The sequence below is a fragment of the Protobothrops mucrosquamatus genome, unplaced genomic scaffold (genome assembly GCF_001527695.2).
Source record: "Protobothrops mucrosquamatus isolate PMUCROS unplaced genomic scaffold, P.Mucros_1.0 scaffold468, whole genome shotgun sequence".
NCBI lineage: Eukaryota > Metazoa > Chordata > Lepidosauria > Squamata > Viperidae > Protobothrops > Protobothrops mucrosquamatus.
Genome location: NW_015386789.1, coordinates 231772 through 255226, shown reverse-complemented (window position 1 = coordinate 255226; position 23455 = coordinate 231772). Strand labels below are relative to the sequence as shown.

The 23455-nt window shown below is 40.9% G+C and overlaps 1 protein-coding gene and 1 pseudogene across 1 annotated transcript; one reads left to right on the top strand and one right to left on the bottom strand.

Moving 5' to 3' along the window:
• Positions 1–695: 695 nt before the first annotated feature.
• DBR1 (debranching RNA lariats 1) lies at positions 696–10953 on the top strand. The gene is made up of 8 exons (XM_015816574.1): positions 696–925; positions 2865–2989; positions 3419–3499; positions 4278–4363; positions 6128–6352; positions 8089–8169; positions 9347–9492; positions 9877–10953. Exons 1-8 carry the CDS (start codon positions 723–725, stop codon positions 10577–10579), a joined length of 1650 nt encoding a protein of 549 aa, XP_015672060.1. The 5' UTR covers positions 696–722; the 3' UTR covers positions 10580–10953.
• Positions 10954–13113: 2160 nt separating this feature from the next.
• On the bottom strand, positions 13114–22971 carry LOC107288024 (annotated as a pseudogene).
• Between the last annotated feature and the right edge of the window lie 484 nt (positions 22972–23455).

Sequence of the window (23455 nt, the reverse complement as noted above, 5' to 3'; positions counted from 1 at the left end):
GACTGAATTGCAAACAGGCGGCCAGATTTACCACCTAGGGATCTGTTCACCCCATCTGTTGTAGCCATTTATACCTATGGTTTTTATCCCCCCCTTGATTACTTTATAAGTCAGTCAGGACAGCAAACACACATACTCCTTCATCCTGTTTTCCGCACAACAACCCTGTTGGATTGGGCTGTGAGAGAGGAGCAAAGCCACCCAAGCCAGCTTTCATTTTTAAGATGGGACTTAGTCTCCTAGTTTTTAAGCCAGCACCTTCACCACTACACTAAACTGGCTTGTATTTAACAACATATACACATTATTAGGAAAAAGGAAAGGCGCCCTAAAAATGCTATTAAAAGACAGGGCCTCTTTCCGAAAGCGAATCTTCCACGGGTAGGCGGAACGGGATGGCGGCAGCGACTTTAGAAGCCTCTTGAATCTTTCGCTTCCAAGCCAGTTTCGAAGGGAACCAATCCGAAAATAAGCTCCGGGGCAGGAAGGACGAAAGCAGAAGGGGGAAAAAAAAAAAATCAAATCTCCCGCTCCAAACCTGCCCCGCGCCCGCTCGCAAGGCCGCAAGGCCGCAAGCACGGAAACCCGCTCCCCTTCCGCGGTCGGGCGCATGGGCAGATGCCCGAGAAGCGGCGGTTGGTTCCGGCAGCGTCCCGAAAGCGAAGGCGGGCGCCTGCGTGGGAGAGGCCGGCCGAGGCAGCGCGCATGTTCCGCCCGGGAAGATGAAGGTGGCGGTGGCCGGCTGCTGCCATGGCGCACTGGATAAGCTCTACGAGACCCTGCAGCTGCTGGAGCAGCGCCACGGCGTCGACGCCCGTCCGGATTTGCTGCTCTGCGCCGGCGACTTCCAAGCCGTGCGCAACGCGGCCGATCTGCGCTGCATGGCGGTGCCGTCCAAGTACCGCCAGTTGGGAGGCTTTGCCAAGTGAGTGGGGGGGAAACGGAGTGGGGGTCCGGGGCGGGGGCCCGTCGTAGGCGGAGAGCCGAGCGAAGCGTTGTGAGTGGGGTCCCCGGAACTGCTGGAGCTGGCCAGCGCTCTGGGGAGGCGCCGTCTGGTGGGGAAGGGGCTGGGTGCGGGAGGGAAGAGCCCGCTTTGAGCCCCCACTTACCATGGGGCTTTCCTGACAGATGCCCTTAATTCCTGTGAATAGAATAGCAGTGTTGGAAGGGACCTTGGAGGTCTTCTGGTCCAACCCCCTGCTCAGGCAGAAAACCCTATACCAGTGTTTCTCAACCTTGACAATTTTAAGGCATGTGGACTTCAAGTCCCAGAATTCCACAGCCAGCATTGCTGGCTGTGGAATTCTGGGAGTTGAAGTCCACATGCCTTAAAATTGTCAAGGTTGAGAAACACTGCCCTATACCATTTCAGACAAATGGCTGTCCAGTCTCTTCTTAAAAACCTCCAGTGTTGGAGCGTTCACAACTTCTGGAGGCTGGTTGTTCCACTGATGAATTGTTCGCACTGTCAGGAAATTTCTCCTTAGTTCTAGGTTGCTTCTCTCCTTGATTGGTTTCCATCCATTACTTCTTGTCCTGCCATCAGGCGCTTTGGAGAATAGCTTGGCTCCCTCTTCTTTGTGGCAACCCCTGAGATATTGGAACACTGCTATCATGTCACCTCTAGTCCTTCTTTTCCTTAAGAGCATCTGTCTTGGGACTGAAATGTTGGGCCAGTGTAAACATACATGCCCATTGGTCACTTGGAGATAAAATGGTTGTGTTGTGTGAGGGGTCCTTGGTGCTCTCTGAGCTTGTTTTGTTACAGACATTTCATTATCCAAGCTAGATAGCAATAGCACCTAGACATATACCGCTTTACAGTGTTTTTTACAGCCCTCTCTAAGCAGTTTACAGAGTCAGCGTCTTGCCCCCAACAATCCTCATTGGGGAATGGAAGAATGGAAGGCTGAGTCAACCTTGAGCTGGTGAGAATCGAACTGCCAGACTGCTGGCAGCCGGCAGTTGGTTGTGCCCAAGAACCAGTCTCCTAGCCTGATGGGACCAAAGTGACTCTATGTTTCTGAGTCAGTTTTTGGCTTCTGGCAACTGTCTGGGCAGGACTGTGGTTTTCTTGGCAACTTTTTGGAAGTGATTTGCCACTGACTTCTTCCTAGGGCAAAGAGGGAGGGACTGACTCAAGGTCTCCCAACTGGCGTCTTGTCTATGATGAGACTAGAACTCATGGTCTCCCACTTTCTAGCCTGGTGTCTTAAACCACTACATCAAGGGTGGGCAATTAATTTTCCCAACATGAGAAACTGGGACTGTATGCAGGGCCAAATCAATAGAACTCTGAAGGCGCATAAGCATGCACACATGCACATAAGTAATTTTTTTAAAAAATTAATCACCTTCAAAATGAAAGCAATTCACTCTGGCCAGACAGGAACAGCCAAAGGGCTGGATGTGGCCCGGGGCCGTAAAATACCCAGCTCTGCATTAAACCAAACTGGCTGTACAATATGGATTACTGTATGAAAAAGAACTCCTTTATTTTATTTTGATTTATTTATTAAATTTATATGGCTGCCCATTTCATTGGCATGTTATTCTGGTGGGGTCAATGTTTAAAACACAGCTACCAATCTCGGCCTTCCACAGCCCTTCATTTTTAAAAATTGCAACTACCAATAGCAACCAATTAATGATAAAAAAACAAATGTACCATCTTTCATTTGACTAGCACAGCTATAATTTTAAGCCCACCAATCATATCTTCTTGGCATACCCAAGACCTTTCCCTTCGGTTTCTATTGAAAGGGTTAATCAATGGTGGTCCTGTGACTTCCCCTAAGTAGAGGATATCTAAGTAGAAAAACATGGACTTTTAACAGCTCAAAATTCCAACTGTCTTTTCCTAGATACTATTCTGGAGAGAAGAAAGCGCCTATCCTGACTATCTTCATTGGTGGCAACCACGAGGCCTCCAATCACTTGCAAGAGTTACCGTATGGTGGATGGGTGGCCCCAAACATCTATTATCTTGGTATTGTTCCTTTTGCTTTCTGGCTTGATAGTATCAAATGCTTGATGTAGAAATGGTGAAGGGGTGGAACCCTACATGGATGAGACAATGTGCTTCTTCTGTCAGTATTTTATTTATTTTTTCATCATATTTATACAGCCGCCCATCTTGCAGAACATCATAAAAACTCATCATTTTAACTGCAGCAGTTCGGTTCAGGATGTTGAAACAGGTTTTTCCCCCAGCATTTTATATCTTTATTTGTTTCCCATGCTACAATTTCATTGTTGTGCAGCTTTTAAAGATGTTTTGAGCCTTGAGAATTAGAGGGGAGCCTTCCTGAGATGCATTCAATTCTTATTTGGAGGTTCTGGACTTAAAATTATTAATTTTTGCCTAGCTAATGTTTCCTGCATCTCTTTGTCAAGGTTATTTTATTACTCTCTACAGGTTATGCTGGAGTCGTCAGGTACCGAGGGGTGAGAATTGGTGGCCTGTCTGGTATTTTCAAAGGTCATGATTACAGAAGAGGTATGTGTGAGTAGTTCTTCAAACTCTTGTTTTAAGCAAATATGCCATTGACATTTGTGTGGCTTGGTTCTAGTGCTTTTTGCTGCTTTTATTGTTATTGATATATAAGTTTAGGATTGATCAACTGTAATGGGAAGTTGGATTGTCAAAATAGGATCTGAAACTATAGTTTGATCTTGGGTTATTGGACTAACATAATCTCAAAAATCCCTCTCAGACTACTGCTGAAGTTAGATTGAAACTAATGAAACAAACACACAAGAATGGAGTAACTTCTAATCAGATAGTTTTATTACAGAAAAGCTAAGGAGACATTATGAAAGAATTCTAGTGATTAACATATATCAAAGGCGAGTCCTCTGGGTGAGTGGCCCTGTTTGTATGTGTGCCATATTTTGGTAACAGTCAAATCTACTATCAGATTGTTTTTCTTTGACTGTGCAGGAGCTAACTCTCATTATCTTTTCAATTCTTGTCGAAACCAGTGTAGCAAAAATCCAAGTGTAGCACGATTTTCAGTTTGGCAGCTCTTTCTGCTAAACTCTTGTCTCCTTTGACTTTGAACTCAACTTTATCAAACTTAGATTCATCTATGCAAAGTTTTTGGCATGATATGGAGGTGGCTTATTATTATTGCTTTCTAGGATTTTATTTTTAAGTTGATAGTTTAGCTTATAGTCCTGGACCTCCCCTGCAAGTATTAGCCAGGGCCTGTCTTTCAAAATGAACTAAAGACATTTCTTGATGTAACTGTTTCATGTTGCTTAACTTCTTTCAGGTCACTATGAGTATCCTCCTTACAACCAGGAAACAGTACGAAGCATCTACCATGTAAGAAATATTGAGGTTTTCAAGCTCAAGCAGGTAAATCTAAATATCATACTATCATATATTGGGCTCTTCTTCATATTCATCCTCAACATCTAAAATGAAGTAGGAAATGCTGTAAAAGAGGGCCATTGCACAGAAGAATTATGGAGCTGAAAGGGGCCACAAGAATCATTTAGTCCAATTTCTGTAGGAGAAGTGGTTGACCATCCTCTTTGTAAAAGCCTCCAGAGATGGGTAACTCACAACCTCCAGAGATAGACTGTTCTTGTGCTCCTGGAAAATAGGTCTTGATTATTGTCTGTAGGTTCCTTTTATATAGCTGACAATGGCGATCATGTCTTCCCTATGTCTTCTTTTCTCTGTACTTGGTTTTATACCAAGTAGACTTTTTGAAGTTCACCTCTATAATCCTCTAGTACAGGGCATTTTATGGTCCCCAGTCACATCCGGCCCTTTGGCTATTCCTGTCCAGCCCACGTGAAATCAATTGCACATTAGAAATCAAATGTAAATAAACACACTGCAGGGGGGAGAAGAAGCCGAGTCAGATCTGGCTCTGCAGTCGCCATGCACTTCTTCAGTCAGCTGGCAGGTGAGGAGAGAAAGTGCTTTTCTGCAGCTGCACAGCGTTTATTCCTCATCTGGAGCAGCCTGAGGAATTGAGGGGAAGGAGTTTGAGGACATCACATCAGGTTACAGTGGTTCAGCCCTCCACAACAGTCCCAGTTTCTCGTATGGCCCCTTGGGAAAATTAATTGCCCACCCCTTTCCTAGCACCATATCTTTGTCAATGTCATAGCAGCATAGTTCTAGCACCAATCTTCCTCTTCTCTGAGGTCCACGCAAGTCTTTGGAGATGGTTCAGTCATTTCTTCTGGCATTGAACTGAAGTCACTATGTAGCTTTCAGGTTAAAGTATGTTCTGGGAAGGCAGTGCATCTCCTTTCCCAGTTCTCTGTGATGAGAGAGTCGAAAGCTGATCTTGGTTGGGTTAGGTCACAGAAAGGCCAGCTGTATCTTCATATCCTAGTAAATTGGCTAAATATGATTTCAAATTGTTGCAAGACTCCAGCATTAAATCTGGATTGATTATGGAAGGTCTCTTTCTGAAGATGATCTCTGTATCTGTGTTCATACTTTATGTCCAATCATGGCTTGCCTAACCATAATTCATTGAATAAACCATTTGTTGCATACATACCACATGATAACCCAATACTTTACAAACCATAATGGCTGTTCAGCAGCTAAGCTGGAATCATATTAGCCTAATGTGAAGTGCTATGTGCAAGTCTGGTTTATATTTAACAAAGCCCATACGTTTTTCTTCTCCATGAGTGTTCTTACTTTTTAATTCATTTATATTTCTAAACTGCCCATCTCCCTCAAGGAATTCTTCAGTATCATCTGATCTCCTCAACATATTTATCCCAATATTGACTGATTTTGCAGCTTCTATAGCCAGCTCAACTCAAAAGATTGCAGCCAACTACAAAGCAAATCAATGTAACAATAGAAGTAAATCAAAATTACTAAATGAACCAGTAACAACCAATCAACCCTCCCTCTAGATAAGACACCAATAAAACTTTGCTAGGATTCAGTCTAATAAAATAAAACTGTCTTTAGAAATCTAAAAACCACCACAAGGGAGGGAGATTTATGATCTGCTCTTCTGGCTGAGGCTGATGGGAGCTGTGATTCAGAACTTTTTGTTTGACCTGCCCTACTATCTTTCCTTTACCATCAATGGCAACAATTTCACTTCACTTCTGTTGTTGGTTTTTGGCTTGACAGCTCAAGCAGCCCATGGATGTATTTTTGTCCCACGATTGGCCTAGAAGCATCTACCATTACGGAAACAAGACATTGCTGCTTAAGAAGAAATCCTTCTTCCGCTCAGAAGTGGAGAACAGCACTTTAGGGAGCCCAGCAGCATTAGAACTTCTGCAGCACTTGAAACCCAGCTACTGGTTTTCGGCTCATTTGCACGTCAAGTTCGCAGCGTTAATGCAGCATCAGGTAAGAAATGTACAGGATGGAGGGTTGCTTTTTGTAGGCTGAGTACATTGTAATGAAAACTGGGGAACCTTAACGGTGGACATAATCTCCCAATTTTGCAAAATGTTTCACAGGAATATTGTTAGTACTCAAGGATAGTCTGTTTCAAACTATAATAGTTAAGATATGAACTTCTTAAGGGAATACCAAGACTGTTATTTACTTACTTACTTACTTACTTACTTACTATCTATTTCAATTTCTAAGGTTACCCCCTCACCCTTGACTCCGGGCAGCTTACAGTAGGTTAAAACAAGTTATAAAATCAATTAAAGCAACAGTAAAGAATGGCCAAATTGTGGGGAAGGGGAAATCCACAATCTATCTATATATAAATAAAAATGTAAATGTTCGTTTGTTCAAAATCTTAAATCTCCGAAAGTTCTTCACCGATTGCTTTGAAATTTTGACACAACGTTGCATTCGAATACGCGCGTGTTTTTATATACCTACTATTATATAGATGTCATACCTGTGACAGGTAAAAAACATGCGTTTGCAATCACCATCAACAAAGCTCAGGGCCAATCTTTAGAATTGTGCGGTTCAGATCTAGACACGGATTGCTTCTCACATGGACAATTATATGTTGCGTGTTCTAGAGTCGGCAAACCAGACAATCTCTATATCTGCACAGACAGTGGAACAACAAAAAATATTGTATACCCACAAGCATTGTGAAATTAAACATATTACAAACGTGCACTTTCTCTTTTCTTTCTTTTCCATTTAACCAGACTGAGCCACAGCAACGCGTGGCCTGGTACAGCTAGTAGTAAAATAATATCCATTCAAAATGGTGGGATTCACACCACTTCCTGATCTGTTGTCTTAAAGGACGAGATCCATATGGACTTTGGAAGGAACACTCATTGCTAGGATTAGCAATACAGCTGTAAAGTATCTCTCCTGAACTCCCTAAGATGAGGTTGTTTGATAAACAGGACCCAGAATTTATAAGAAAGTTCCCTTCTCCAGATGAAAATGCTCCTTTGAAAAAATTTGGTTTTTCAAGTTGGTCATCAACAAAAATGTTTATTTATTAAGTTTATATGGTGCCTATCTCACTATCTCAGTTCACAAGAAAGAAATAATGGGAGAGATCTGACTGATATTTGGGAAGGTGGTTTGGGGAAGAGTATAATTGGAGTGCTGATATTCACCCAACATAAGGTAACAGACTATTGAAATTCTCCGTATCCATGAGTTTAGTAACTAGTCCTCAGATATTTGGGCTTGGGAGAAACAACAGAACGCTCCTTGTGCCCAGGACTCATAGTTAATCTTTGTTCTTTACTTCCCAGATTTCCAATTTCCTCACTCCCTTGAGATTTCAACAAAATATTAAGAGGGGTTATTTATTTCATTCTAAATTGATAGTTTTATTACATTATAAAAAGCAAATAATACATTGGAGCAATGTTTCTCATCCTTGGCAACTGTAGATATGTGGACTTCAACTCCCAGAATTCCCCAGGCCATATGCTAAGTTCCCAGAGTTCTGGGAGTTGAAGTCCACATATCTTAAAGATGCCAAGGTTGAGGAAAACATTACATTACAGAATACTGATGACAACGGAGTACAGTGGTATTTAGGCAATAGACGCGAGAAATCATTAATGCTTAATCACTGTACCTTAAAAAATGGTGGTGGGGAGGTCTTTCACAATATGATTGTCCTTGTTCTTGCTTTTTAGGCTGATAACAGTGAACAGCAACCCAAAATTACCAAATTTCTGGCTCTGGATAAATGCCTGCCCCACAGGGATTTCCTTCAGGTAAAACAACCTCAGTTTTTCAGTTTTGACGCATATCCTAATCTGTAAGATATAATAAACTTTGGAAGGAGAGCAAAATGATTAGCTAACTACTTTGTGGATCTGCTTTCATTTTTTTTAACCTGATCTGAATTTGCATTTGCATCTGATCTTAATTTCATTGCAGGATCCAATCTGGGTTGTTCACCCGGAGCAGAGGTTTAGTCTTCCGAGCTTTAGGACTTGTACTGGAGCCCAGAATGTAACACATTCTGCTGGAGAGAAGCACAGGTCCAAAAGCTCAGAAAACTAAACCTCTACTCCCGGGGAACAACCCAGATTGGATCCTGCAACATTATCCTGGGACACGTATATTTGCCTTAATTTCATTGATCAACGCTTGAAGGCTACCCTCACTTGATTGACCCAGCCTGGGAGAAGGATTTTAACTATAAGCATGGCATACATTGAGAGCGTGTATCTCATCAATTTACATGTGAGACTCTTACTCAATAGTCAGCAGCAAGAGGATTTCCACTCATACAGTAGGTCTTCCCTCCCCAATTTATGCCTCTCCAGCTTTATACTTTGACACAAACCTGGGAGAAGTGAATACTATAAATAACCTGGAATGAAAGCCTTAAGGCTCACGGGTCCAGATTGAAACCCACTAAGGTCACTTTTGACCCCTAGGTAAAGATTCTGCATACCTACGTTACAGTTAGCTTTCTGATGTACAGGCAGTCCTTGACGTATGAGCACAATGGAGGCCAAAATTTTTGTTACTAAGTAAGACAGTTGTTTAGTGAATTTTGCCCCATTTATGAACTTTCTTGACATTAAGTGAATGTCAAGTGAATCAAGTAACGTGGCTGTTCAATTAATAGCATGGTTGTTAAATGAATCTGGCTTCCCCATTGACTTTGCTTGTCAGAAGGTCACAAAAGAAGATCACATGACCCCGGGACACTGCAACCGTCATAAATAAGAATCAGTTGTCAAGCATCTCAGTTTTGATCACATGACCATGGGGTCGTTAAGTGTGAAAAGTCATAAGTCACTTTTTTCAGTGCTGATGTAACTTCGGTCACTAAATGAACTGTTGCAAGTCGAGGAGTTGTATTGCCTGAAGTTCGTGACTGTTTTTTCCCTGCTGTGGGAGCCAAGAGGTCTCTCTGATTTCTCATTCTTCTCTAAGATTGTAGAAATTGAGCACAACCCGAGTGAACCCGATTGTTTGGAATATGACCCTGAATGGATTGCTGTTCTGAAGGCTACCAATGATCTCATTAATGTCTCTCCTTCTTACTGGAACATGCCTGAAAATAATGGACTGCATGAAAGGTAGGTATACTGCAATCCTGTGGGCTGTAAATTAAGTCTGAAGTTCTAGAGAACTTTAGTGTAGAAGTGTAGACCAGGTTTCTCAGCCTTACTTGGACTGAATCAAAGACTTTGTATGTAATGCATACATTGTGCCTACCAGCTTCTGTTCATATGGATGGCAGCCCTGTTATGTTAAGTAAAAATCAAAAACAACTTATGGTAATTCAGATGTTGCTGAATTATGGCTTTTGGTAGCTGTAGGAAGAACGGCCACTAGTAAGGGTTAGTAGTAAGGAACTTATGGAATTCCACAATTTCTTAGCTCCTGATTAAAACATGTAGAGGGATACAGAATAGGGAGTGCTTATTTCACTGACACTCTGAGCTTTTCACCTTTTGCAGGTGGGACTACAGTGTTACAGAAGAAGATATCAAGAACGTTTTGGAAGAGGTCAACCATGACCTTTTGATTCCCCAGAACTTCAGCATTACAGAGGCTTGTTATAATTCAAACAAGTCTCAGCAAAAGACTGACTTGATTCATAGAATCAGCCCCCAGACTACAGAGTTTTGTGCCCGGTTTGGCCTTGTGGACATTAATGCTAAAATTCAACAACGGAAGGAAGAACACAGAGATGATGTGCATCAGGGTGAAGAGGAGGAGGAGGAGGAGGAAGAAGAAGAAGAAGAAAAAGAAATAGACACTACTGGATCGATGATGGAGTCCAGTGCTGATGTCTCTGGTTTATTTTCTGTCAACCCTGATGAAATATTATTGGATGATGATAGCTGTGATGATGATTTGGAGACTTCAGAAGGACCATCATCTGATCTTTCCTGCAATATCTCAGAAAACTTTTCTGATATCAGAATCCTGCCTGGTTCTATGGTAGTGTCCCCCAACGACACTCTGGACATTGTAGAAGGTGAGCTGGAGAAATCCAGCAATGGAAATCAGGCAGAGGAGCAAAGCCCTGATGGGAAGCCTTTGAAGCGCTTAAGTGATGAGAACAAAGAAGGAACAGTTGGCCCAAAGAGAATCAAAAGGCGGAATCAGGCTATCTATGCTTCCAAAGATGAAGACGAAGATGAGACATTAGAATGAGAATCCTTTTTCTTGATTGAACTGAGTGATGGGATCATATTCCTGGTGCACCTGACATACCTGTGGCAGTTATGGAGCGCTGTATAGTTTTGATATTGCAGTTGTAATAAAAGCCTTGTTTTTTAAATAGTAGTTTTTATGGTAGATCAAATACTTCATTGACATCAGCAGATTGATTTGGAAGAAAGAAATATAGGCTTTTGAGAACCAGAAATTAATGGAAAACTTTTGAATTTTTACTATGGGTTTCCATATAATTTGGACTTGTTTTAATGAATTTTAATGAATTCTGAAAAGAAGAGATAAAAGAGATATTGTTTGCATCTAATGGAATGGGTTCAAAGTGGTTTCATTTTTATTAAAACTCATGCTTTTCTTTTGTCATTAAATTTACTTTTATGTCCAAATCTAACCATCCATATTGGGTGTATTTTGCTGCATTAACTAATAAGTCTTATCAAGTAAGATTTTCAGACAGTTAGAACAATTAATCAGTGGAACAACCTGCCTCCAGAAGCTGTGAATGCTCCAACACTGGAAGTTTTTAAGAAGAGACTGGACAGCCATTTGTTTGAAAGGGTATAGGATTTCCTGCCTGAGCAGGGGGTTGGACTAGATGACCCCCAAGGACCCTTCCAATATTATTATTATCATCATCATCATCATTAGTTTTTGTCATTTGTTCAGGTCAGCCATAGAATAAAGTCAGGTATCTTTATTATGGGTCACAGACCAGATAGGTCCCAGAATTGAAACAAGTCTGGTAGATAGTCTGGTATCCTTCAGACGTTTTGGACTACAGAATCCATAAGCCCTTATGGACAAATGTCGAGCATTGCGGAGGGCCCATGTGTGCATTTCTGCAATAATCTGTGATATTGTTATGTCTAGGACACGGGTGTCAAACTCGCCGCATCATGTGACGTGTTGCGACGCATCGTGACTGCATTGCTGGAGCTGGGGTGGGCGCGGCCTCTGTACGATGTAACAGGCCTGCGGGCTGGCAGTTTGACACCCCTGCTCTAGGAAGATCCAGGCAAAATAATAATTTGTGAACCTGGAAAAGCAAAGTTGTGCATTGGGCCAGAAGTGGAAGTTTATTCTTAGTGTCGTAACATTCTAGGCTCATATGTTTTACAAAAACAACACCACTCCTTTCAGGCTCTGTCTTCCAGTTTGTGAAAGGAAGAGCCATCTTTATTTCTGTTTTTGTCCCAGCATACGCAACATAAATTTTTATTATTCTCCAGGTTTAGAGTTCATGTCAAGCCATAATTTAAGGCAACAAGGGTGAACTTTTGTAATTGTAATTTTTTTCTCCTCCAAATCATTATGTTAACTATGGGCTGGCTGAATTAAGGAACCTTTTAATCATGGGTTATGAAACTTTTTACAACACCTAGTTAATAATGGCTGCGGTTTAGGATTGGATTACATCTTGAACTGCAGCTGGTGCAATTCAGACGAAGTGGTCTACACCCAACTAAATCTAGATTACTGTGTGCTTGTAACTCCAGCATATTACTTCACCCTGTAAAGGTTGGACTGTTGCAAAATCAGTATTTTAATTTATGATGAACTTTCCCAGAGCTGTTTATGACCCGTTTTCAGAGTTACAATGGCCACACACCCCTCTCGCAATCATTTGATTGCATTTTGGGCAACTGGCTCACCTTTACAACTGTTTGCAGCATCCCACAGTCACGTAACCACGATTTGCAATGGGTTGGGTTTTTTTGCTGGTTTCCGCATTTACTTCCAGTTTTCAGCAACAAAAAAAAATTCCCATTGGGGAAAATGGATCTGCTTAACAACTGCGGCATTTGCTTAGCGACTGTTCATGAAGTAACGTCACATCCTATCATGTGATGTCTCGAGTTACAACTGAAATTCTGGGCTCAGTTGTAGTCATAAGTCCGAGGACTATCTGTATAGAAACCACTTGTAGAGCAAATCAACTGAAAGACTGCTGCTGGGGAGACCAGGTGCCACAAGAGGGCACCCTCTGCCCAGCAGTGCAACTTCTTGCCCAAACCTAGTTCTGCCAACTAGATGTCTCTGACTTTCACCTGGCAGCCGTGCCCATTTGTGAAGTCCAAAAACCTAAGTAATGCCACAGTATTCATTGGATCAAATTGACTTTTTGACCATATCCTGCATTCATCCCTATAAAAATCCTTTTTTGGAAACAACTCAGTGTCTTTGCCCAGTGCTGGGAGGGCAGGGTGGGATCATGGAAATAATGGAGTCTTTTTTAAAAAAATATGCTTTGGAAATATATGTGCTTTTTGAATATAAATGGAAGTGATTATTATTTCTAATCTTTCAGTTCTAAGATTATATCAGTAGCAGTATATGATGCCTCTGCTTTCACCACCAAATTTTGGGGGATGTGTAAGTACCCCCCTTCTAGCTAGCACTGAAGAAGGGACATAATCAAAGCTGGCAAGATGCACAGGGAGAAAGCTAATACTTAATTTCATTGAGCACTCGTTCTGACTGGGATCCCAATACAGTGAAGTCTTCTTATCGCGCTAATGGGAATATGCAGCTTGGTTGCCCAAATTTCTCAGCATGGTGTCACGAATCCAGTTGGTGAATTGGCAGATGTTTGTATAAACTCCAGGCTTCCCAGGTTGGGCACAGATTTGCATCCCCCAGGAAATGACCCCTTGGAGTCCCTCGGAGTCGCCCTGCAGAGCAAAGAACGTTCATTTGTTGCAGTAAATGATTTCTATCCGAATTTCATGCCTCTTCAGAAACCTGGCCAAAACATGGAACAATAAAATACTGGTAGGTGAGCCATTCAAATACATGCAGCATGGGGGTCTTGCAAGAAATACGAGGAAATAAAACAATGGTAGAAAGAAAAAAAACTGGTAGAAAATCCATAAGCAAAAAGCTGTTAGAAGGAAGCTGATTAAGAAAGGAATTCAGAAATCCCCTTTGAAAAGGCCCTCTGTTAGTATGCAGCAGCTTAATCAGGCTAATAATTAAATACTCTAGTGCACTATTTACTAATAATTAAATTGTAATTAAAGACTGCAAGCTGACGAAGGTTCTAAAGTTCTGAATTCTGTGAAGCTTACTGTCAATTATGCACAGAATTATAAACATGTCCTACATAGGTGATCTGTTTGTTTTAGATGTCTACATTTTATGATTGGCAAAAAGACCTTGGTAACGTCGGAGAAATCCATGTTTTTCATTGGATTGGTGTGACATACTATAAAGTGACACACGGTCCAAAGATTGTGCTAATATCCCATCTCAAAATCTTTGCTGAATGAAAAAAAATATAAAACGTGCATAAGAATTGTGCATTTGGAAGACTTTGCATACAAAAATGGAAATTATTTTATTTATAGTAATTATATTGCTATAATTTATATTTATTAATTTCCCAAATTAGTAGGAAAAAAGAAAAGTGTAATACATGAAGATATATGCGCACACACACAAACACTTTTCATGACCCTGTAATCCCTTGCTTCAGGGTGGGGTTGGGGCAACTGAATGGCACTGAGCATTTACTGGCCAGATGTCCTCCCTGATGCCTATGCAGAGTTCATAGCAAATATTTTCTCTTTGTGCCCTGATAGAAAAACATCTGTCAGTGGCCTAGGATTGAAATCTCAACCTTCTGAGTGGGATGCAAGTGTCTTCACTTCTAGATCACTGCGCCCTTATATAAAAGATACACTACTTGGGTATGGACAGATCATCATGGAGAAAATCTATGTGGTCAACACTGATGTCTTGGTACATAATCAAATCAATATAAGTATGTGAACAAAGTCACACTGAAAAGCAAATGTGAATTTTTTTTAAAAAAAATAGCATTATTTGGGCGTCTTACTGAACAGACTGAGTTGAATAAATGTGCTATTGATATCTACTGATGATAGATCATCTTTACATCCCTTATTGGTATAATAGAAAAAACAGCCTGAGGAAGTGACTATGGATTTTCTCTCCAGCAGAACATTCCAAATTTACTCTTATTGGTGGACATAGAAATATCACAGGAGAATATGCCTGTTTGCAGTCTTCATGAGATATTGTGTAAGTCTGTGCACACTGTAGAAGGTCAGGGTATCCCAACTACCAACCCAAAAAACTGAACAATTTTTGATATTATAATCCAGTAAGAGGAATTTATTGGGACTTAGACCTGCTCAAGCAGTCTTTGATGCTTTAGCAATGTCTTTCTTCACCTCCCTTTGCCACCTCCTGTAGGCCTTCCTCACCCCCAAAGACTGGTGTATCAGAAATATCTCAGAATTCAAAAATATTTCAAGAATTCTGGGAGTTGAATTCCACATAATTTAAAAGTTGCCAGAGTTGACAACTGTACCTTGTGGTGACTTGATGGTGCCCCAGCCTGATACCTCACAAGGAGTATCAGGCTGAGCGCATTCGGTAGCCAGTTCAATGGGTCAGACATTCTGGTTGATAATGGTGGAGTTGTGCAACTTTAGCAGCATGAGGTCACTGTTGTGTGTGATGGGATTGAAGGCTGGATGTCGGAATTTCTGCACAGAGGTGATGCATTGCTCAGAGCCCTCGTTGTCTCGAAGGCTGTGATCACCCATCCAGGTATGAATATCCCTACATGGTTAGAAGAAAAAGAAATGCTGTAATAAGGTGACCAATTGTCCTCCTTTAGGGAGGACAGTCCTTCTTTTGTAAGTTCTGTCCTCTCTGAAAAGTGTCCTCCTACATGTCCTCCTTTTCGATATTTGAAGACTAATCTGTAAATCTTCGTATTTGATCGATGCCGATCCAATCCGTTGCATGTGATGTGACTATTTGTATTTGACATGACGATTCATCAAGGCTCGGTACAGTGCGGCGAGACGCGATTATGAGACGCATGCGCTCCGCACAGGAGAATTGTTTTGAGAGAGTGCGCCGCGCGCAAGAGTGCACCGCACGCAAGTGGCTTTGTTTACTTCTTACCGAAACACGACACGGCACACATGCACGCATTAGACTCACTTTTTTTTCCTTCAATTTATTTGTGTCCTTCTCATTGTAAAAAAGTTGGTCACCTTAGCTGTAAGGAATTGTCATCAAAAGAACCCTGTTGGGCCAATCTACTTAATCTTCCTCTTTGCTTTCCACATTGCCACCAGTAGGGAGTGACTTCCCAAACTTGCATTTCAGGCACATGATTTGGAACCTTCGAGGCCACTTCCACCTTACATTGCTTTTAGGCTAGTTTAACTCTCATGCTCAGTCCCAAAGAATCCTGGGAATTGTAGTTTAGTGAGGATGTTGATAATTCCTCAATAGAGTATTGTCAAGCATCTTAATACCAACATTCAGAGTTATTAGGCTAATGAATTGTTTTGGCTAATTAAACCTACACTGCTATTTATTTTTACCTTGATAGGCTCACTGTACCCAGGGGGACTTCCTTGTGAGTAATCAGTCAAATATGCCAAATTCATTTCCCCCCTTGTTATTACTTGCTGCTGAAGACTCTGTCATCCTTCTGCATTTGTTCAGTTTATGTTAACCTCTCCTGCTTCAAGGTAAACATTATTTATTCTTTGGGTATGGCTATCACTGAAAAACACAATTGTCTTCTATCTCAGTATTTCAGAATAAATACATTTCTACGATACAACTAGGATGTATTCAGAAATAACCCTGGGTTATTGCTAAAACTATTTCAAAGTGGGTGATTTTTATAGCCCATTGATACTATTATTGCTGGAAATCCAGAAATTGGATTCAGAGACAAAGCTTCTGGCCTTTCCTTCCTTGCCCCAACTCAAAGTTTTCTTACCCCTGCTGGTCACAGTGAGCTGCTGTAAGTACCCAGTCTTTGTCTATCAAGACTCCCCCACACTGAACATCAGGCTCATTTTCCTTCCTGTTGGAGAGGATGACCTGGAAAGGTTGAGCATGCTTGGGGCACTCTTGACCTCCAAGGATCCGAGGTTCATCCTGGGCAGTCCCTGGAAAGAAAGATCCCTCAGCAATTAGCAAAGTCTTACCACTAAATCAGCAAGGAGACAGGGCCAACATCAACTTGGCTCCACGTTTCCTGATCTGAATGTCTTCTAAATACTTTGGGATGCATTCCTTTCACAGATCTGGAGAACATCAGATTAAGTACAAGCAGCCAAACTCGGTTTCCCACAAATAGTAGCATCCATAAATTGACATCAAAATAATGACATGCACACAATGACATTATCATGCAAAAGTCACATTACATATTTGCATCATAGAAATATATGTTGTGTTATTTGTGTGATGATATTATCATGGAGTTATTTTAATCTAGACTATTTTAGCATACTGTGAAGCTCCAGCCATTCAATTTTTTTTTGTCTCATTCATAATTCAGACCCAAATTTGGAACTATACTTCCAGATCTAACATGTTATTACTATGCTGCTTGCAGGATTAGTCTTTCCCTGTTTGAATCAATGCACGACATTGCACTTGTTCCAAAGGCAATGGCATGTTACTAGATGCTGCAAATAGGTCAGCATGTACATAACACACTGACTGTGTTCTCCCAGTATAATTAAACAACTTAGCCAAAACCTAGTGACTGCATTTCCGGACAATGGTAAGCTTGGTTGGTCTAAATCTTGATTCTTTTTTGTGGCTCAGGACACAAGTCTCACCTACTTGGTTAATTTGTGGTACATTGTAGTGTGCAAATCTCAAAAACAGGTTTAATTCAATAATCCAAGTTAAAAACATGGTGTGAACACAACTCTTGTTTCCTGACAAATCTTGGGAAAAAGAGCTGTGGGTTTATTTCAGCACATATTGAGCTATTTACAATATTGAATCAGATATGGATAGATAGATGATAGATTTCTTTAACAAATTTGTAGTGTATAACTGCTTATCTATCAAAAGAAACTCTGGATAGATTACTGTAGATAGTCCCACATAGCTATGTAGTTTGGTGAAAATAATTTGACCTGACCATCAGTTGAATCTGGCTACCTGAGGATCATGATGAGCCAATGGTCTTCCAATATCTTGGCCCCATCTCCAACCTGGAATTCACTGCCCTGACAGCTGCTTCAATTTGATTAATGGTAGGGCCAGACTTGTAATTCAGAAGACCAAGACCAAGTTGGAGGAGGAGGAGGAGGACCGTACTTGTCCATGCCTCATGGTCTGTTTCCTTGTGTTAAAATGTAATCAGATCACAAATAGATAAACATAAATCTTATGGAATACATGCTGACCTATTCCTGTTCCCATCATTCACTTCATTTTTTATTCCCAGGTTTCCTTTCCTTACCTGTAAGTATCAGTAGAAATAGAAATAACTTGAGGAGCTGCACATCCCTACAGGGAATAGGTGTCATCTGGCTGGGTCTCACAGGTTGCAGGTGGTGCTGTTAGATCAAAAGCAATTTATTTCCACAGAGTTTACCATCCTTAAATCTCCCCTGGCCCCACCTTGCTTGCCTTTGTCTAGAAACAGAAGGATCCAGTTATGTGACTCCTCTTTCCTCCCACACAGCCTGTATTCTGTCATTCAGTCCCTTGAGACACATCTGGTCATACAAAGGAAAATGAAGCAAATCCTCTTGAGGGGTCTTGATCTTATTCTTTGGCAGAAGAACCTTCGGTGGAGATGGAGAATAAAGCCGATGGCCTTGTTTGCTTTGAGTTGACCCTCCTGAGCAGCTTCTGTTTTAACTGAAGAAAAATAAGGATGGTTACAGACTGGTCTACAACTTTATGAAGTGGAGTTTAATCTGATTTCATGAACATGAAACCAGAAACTAGTTGAATTGTAGTTCCTGTCACTGAATACAGTATGTGTCTGTGTGTTCATGTGTGTGTATGTGTGTGTGTGTGTGTGTGTACATACATGCATGAAGTTTGTTTGCAGCCTAGTTGGAGAGAATAAGAGAAGGGGAATCTTTATGGACTGGTCTCCCAACAGCTTTCTTGCTTGTGCCACAGATGTGGCATTTATTTTGAGGGAGTGCTGTGTGACTTGGTACTTTTTAATTATTTATTTTATTTATTAAATTTATTTGCTGCCCATCACGCCATGAAGAGACTTATACCAAGATCATGACAAGAGGCAGGAAAATTCCTCTCCTGTTTATTTGCTACCCAGTGACATGGACTTCTGACACCAAGAGCTGCAAATAGCAGCATTTATGACACAATTTTAACCAGAATTGTGGACATAAGAAAAACCTAACACACCGCTCCCAGCTTCATGGGTTCAGTAGCAATAATAGAACTAACTTCCTCCCTCCCTCCCTCCCTCCTTCCTTCCTTCCTTCCTTCCTTTCTTGCACAATTGCTTATAGTTTTGAGCATATATCATTCTGGAACTCTTTTAGCTCTGCTCAGTGTGCAGTTGATAGTTACTACCTGAGATAAGGTAGAAATTACAACATGTTTAATCTGTTCTTCAAATCACTTAAGATGCTCACTAATGTGTGGAATAGGAATTTTCCTTGGCTGCTACATCTTCTCAAAAACCGAATGGGACTTTAAAAAAAAATCATAAACTTTGCTTATCACTTTGTTTGACTGTTGTGTGAAAACAGAGTAATTTTTGAAAGCAGTGTGCATTTTAAAAAGAAAGAAACACTTCTGCTCCTGTATACCAAAGCTATGTAACAGCCCTATGATTAACTTGGGAGGAGAGTTGTCAAAACAAAGTACGTTATCCTTGCAGGGAAAAAACATTGGTTAAAAGAACGCAGAATTTACTTATGATTTGCTCTCAAAATGCAAAGAGCACTTTTAAACTGTATTTTTAAATTTTATCTGCAAAGTCAAAAATATAGCAACAGGAATAAGGTAAATAATAGAGACACAAATCTTTTGCCAGGTATTTTTCTTCTGCTCCATGGAAAAAATTGTTACATTGCATTTGGGGTTAGAGTTTGCAATGCACCAAGTTTTACAGGAGAAATTTAAAATGATTTGTGCAAGAGTTACGTTGCAAAAGTTAGATGTGGTAACCTAAATATCAGCAATTTCTACATTATTCTTGCATGCCTCTGTCCTTGTTCTTTTGACAATGCCAGTTTTCTTTGTTGTAAGGTGTGGTCTCTTCTTAGACAGAATCATGTTCACTTTGTAAAAGAAATTCCTTATGTAAGAAGTGACATTCATCAATATGTCTAAAAATTCACCATAATGGTGCTTCTGTTCCAGATTCTTTATCATGCTGATTTAAAGCTTCTAGTTAAAACAGTTTCAGATCTTGTTGTTGATTACATTCTATTGATTGTCAGGGTGCCAAACACCTCTATCAATTGCCCTAATGATCTTCTCTGTTCCTATTGAGCATTTACTCAATGACCACAGCTATAAGGTTGTAAAATCAGGCATGATTCTGTTAACAACTGCATCTCTTAAGAATGGAAATCCTGGTCCCAGCTCATGTTCGTAAGTCAAGGACTGCCTGTACAGAATTTGTTACTGTGTGTATGTGAGAATTACAACCTCATGACCAAATACAATCGTCACATAAAGATTAACATTTCTGATTCTATGATTGCTGGTAAAGGATTTCACGAAAGAGAACTGATTAGGTAAGGCTGAATCTACTTTTTCTGTTGTACATCAGCTACTTGCAAGAAATTAATTATTTCATAAACACATAGCCAATTTTCTCCAGAGACTCAAGGCACCTTACATGAAGTTGTCTATGGAGATTCTCAATCATCCAGGTCATGATTGTCCCAAAGGTGCTTTTTTCCAAAAGGCAATTAGACTTTCTTGGGGTTTTTTCTTTGAAAAGTTTTGCTTCTCATCTAAGAAGCATCATCAGTTCTTCAGTAAAACTGAAGAAGCTTCTTAGATGAGAAGCGAAACATTTTGAAAGAAAAAAACAAATCCAGTTGACTTTTGGAAAAAGCATCTTTGGGACTTACATGAAGTTCACCTTATTATCTTCACAACAATGATCCTGTGAGGTAGGCTTCGCTGAGTGAGGGCAGTTGGATCAAAGTTATTAACGAATTCCATGGCTGTGAGTGGAGTTGAAACTATGGTTCCTGTTACCTCTGTAGGGTTTCAGAAGCAAGCTTGCCCTCACCAGCTTGAAGCTGGCAAATGTCAACAAGAAGAAATGACACTGAGTGATCTTAAAAATATAAACTTACAGAGAATGGATTTATATTTTCTGCATGTAAAAATCAGCAGGGCTTCAATCACATAGCCATTACTACCATTTTATTTTCTTGATGCTCACCCTTATTCAATGGATACCTCTTTTCCCTCTTGTTTGGCCATGCCAGGGGGACTTTTGCATGCAACATATTAATCCCTGACTGCTTGGCCTTATGCAACTTCATGTTTTCTCAACCTTGGCAACTTTAAAATAGGTAGACTTCAATTCCCAGAATTCCACAGCTGTCTGGGGAAATAATAATAATAATAATAATAATAATAATAATAATAATAATAATAATAATAATAAAGTTGGAAGGGACCCTGGAGGTCATCTAGTCCAACCCCCTGCTCAGGCAGGAAACCCTATACCATTTCGGACAAATGGCTGTCCAGTCTCTTCTTATAAACTTCCAATGTTGGAGCATTCACCACTTCTGGAGGCAGGTTGTTCCACTGGTTAATTGTTCTAACTATCAGGAAGTTTCCCCTTAGTTCTAGGTTGCTTCTCTCCTTGATTAGTTTCCATCCGTTGCTTCTCGTCCTGCCTTCAGGTGCTTTGGAGAATAGCTTGACTCCCTCTTCTTTGTGGCAACACCTGAGATACTGGAAGACTGCTATCATGTCCCCCCTCGTCCTTCTCTTCATTAAACTAGACATACCCAATTCCAGCAACCGTTCCTTATATGTTTTAGCCTCCAGTCCCCTAATCATCTTTGTTGCTCTTCTCTGTACTCTTTCTAGGGTCTCAACATCTTTTTTACATCATGGTGACCAAAACTGGATGCAGGTAGTCCCCAACTTATGATTTTGAGCCCAAAATTTCTGTTGCTAAGTGAGACCGTTGTTAAGTGAATTTTGCCCCATTTTACGACCATTCTTGCCACAGTTGGTAAGTGAATTACTGCACTTGTTAAGTTGGTGGCATGGTGGTTAAGTGAAGCTGGCTTCCCCATTGTCTTTCTTGTCAGGAGGTCGCAAAAGGGACACTGCGACCGTCATAAATATGGGTCAGTTGCCAAGTGTCTGAATTTTTATTATTACGACCATGGAGATGCTGCAACGGTTTTAAGTGTGAAAAACAGTCGTAAGTCATTTTTTTCAGTGCTGTTGTAACTTTGGCCACTAAATGAACTGTTGTAAGTTGAGGACTACCTGCAGTTCCAGCAGCCATTCTTTATATGTTTTAGTCTCCAGTCCCCTAATCATCTTTGTTGTTCTTCTCTGTACTTTTTCTAGAGTCTCAACATCTTTTTTACATCATGGTGACCAAAACTGGATGCAGTATTCCAAGTGTGGCCTTACCAAGGCATTGTAAAGTGGTATTAATATTTCATGTGATCTTGATTCTATCCCTCTGTTAATGCAGCCTAGCACTGTGTTGGTCTTTTTGGCAGCTGTAGCACACTGCTGGCTCATATTTAAGTGATTGTCCACTAGGACTCCGAGGTCCCTCTCACAGTTACTATTATTGAGCAAGTTACCCCCTATACTATACCCGTACATTTTGTTTTTCTTGAATTTCATTTTGTTAGATAGTGCCCAGTGTTCATGTCTGTCCAAATCCTCCTATATGTTAAGCCTGTCTTCTGGAGTGTTGGCTATTCCTGGCAGCTTGGTGTCGTCTGCAAATTTGATGAGTTCCCCATCTATCCCCTCGTCCAAATCATTGATGAAGATGTTGAAGAGCACTGGGCCCAGCCAGCCAGCCAGCTACGGATCCATCTGGTGGTGATGCTGTCTAACCCACATTTTTCTATCTTATCAAGTAGTAGGTTGTGATCTACTTTATCAATTCTGGGAGTTGAAGTCCACCTGCCCATGACAATTGAATTGGACACATCAGATTCTGGGATATGTGCAGCTGATGGGTGGATGATGGTCTTTGTTCCTCCTCATTCTGTTTATAGAAGTTCAAAAGAAGGTTGGTAACCGTGGTGGAAGTATTATGGTGTGTCAATCACACATCATTCCAATGGGATGCTTCAAACAATGCAGAGGTGGCCCTTGGAGGTTATTATCACTCTGATTTATTGCACCCTGGTCAGCTCATTGAATCCCGCTCCAGTTTAAGCATTGTTATGGTTTTGAGTCACTTAGAAGAACTTCTAATGGGTAGGGTGGATCTGAAAGAATATGCACCCCTTCCTGATGGCGTAATACCTGACTATTGTGGATAAGGGTACACCCACCATGGTGCTGAAGGGTAAATTCACAGACACGAACCTCCTGCAGATGCAGAAATCAGGGTTCATAGCTGATGAGTGGATGCAATGTTGCAAGCCAGCAACATGTTGAAATGCCTCCTTAGAGATTCTGTAGTGATAGGGTAGTAAATCCTATAGCTCCCCTACTAAGCTAGCTTCATCCAGCAGAGGAATTGACAGTGCAGAGTTCTGCCTGCAGGCAGAAGTTAAAAGGAGTCGTATCCTCACAAGCATAATGCCAGCAATGTAGGTGATGTATTTCACAGAGATACTGTATACCATCTTGGTCAACATCAGACTAATAAAATCTCTACTTACTAAATGATTGATAAAATACGTTTCATAATGGAACAGTATCCAATAAGAACAAAGAGTCTTGTGACTCAATAAATCTTAACCCATGACAGCACTGAGGAAGTGGATCATCCTGGCTTGATGCACAGTTGGCCAGGATCAAATCTGCCTAGACCAGCTTTTTAATCTGAACTGTGTCAGGCTTACCAGGTAGACTAGACAAGATGAGCTAATTCTT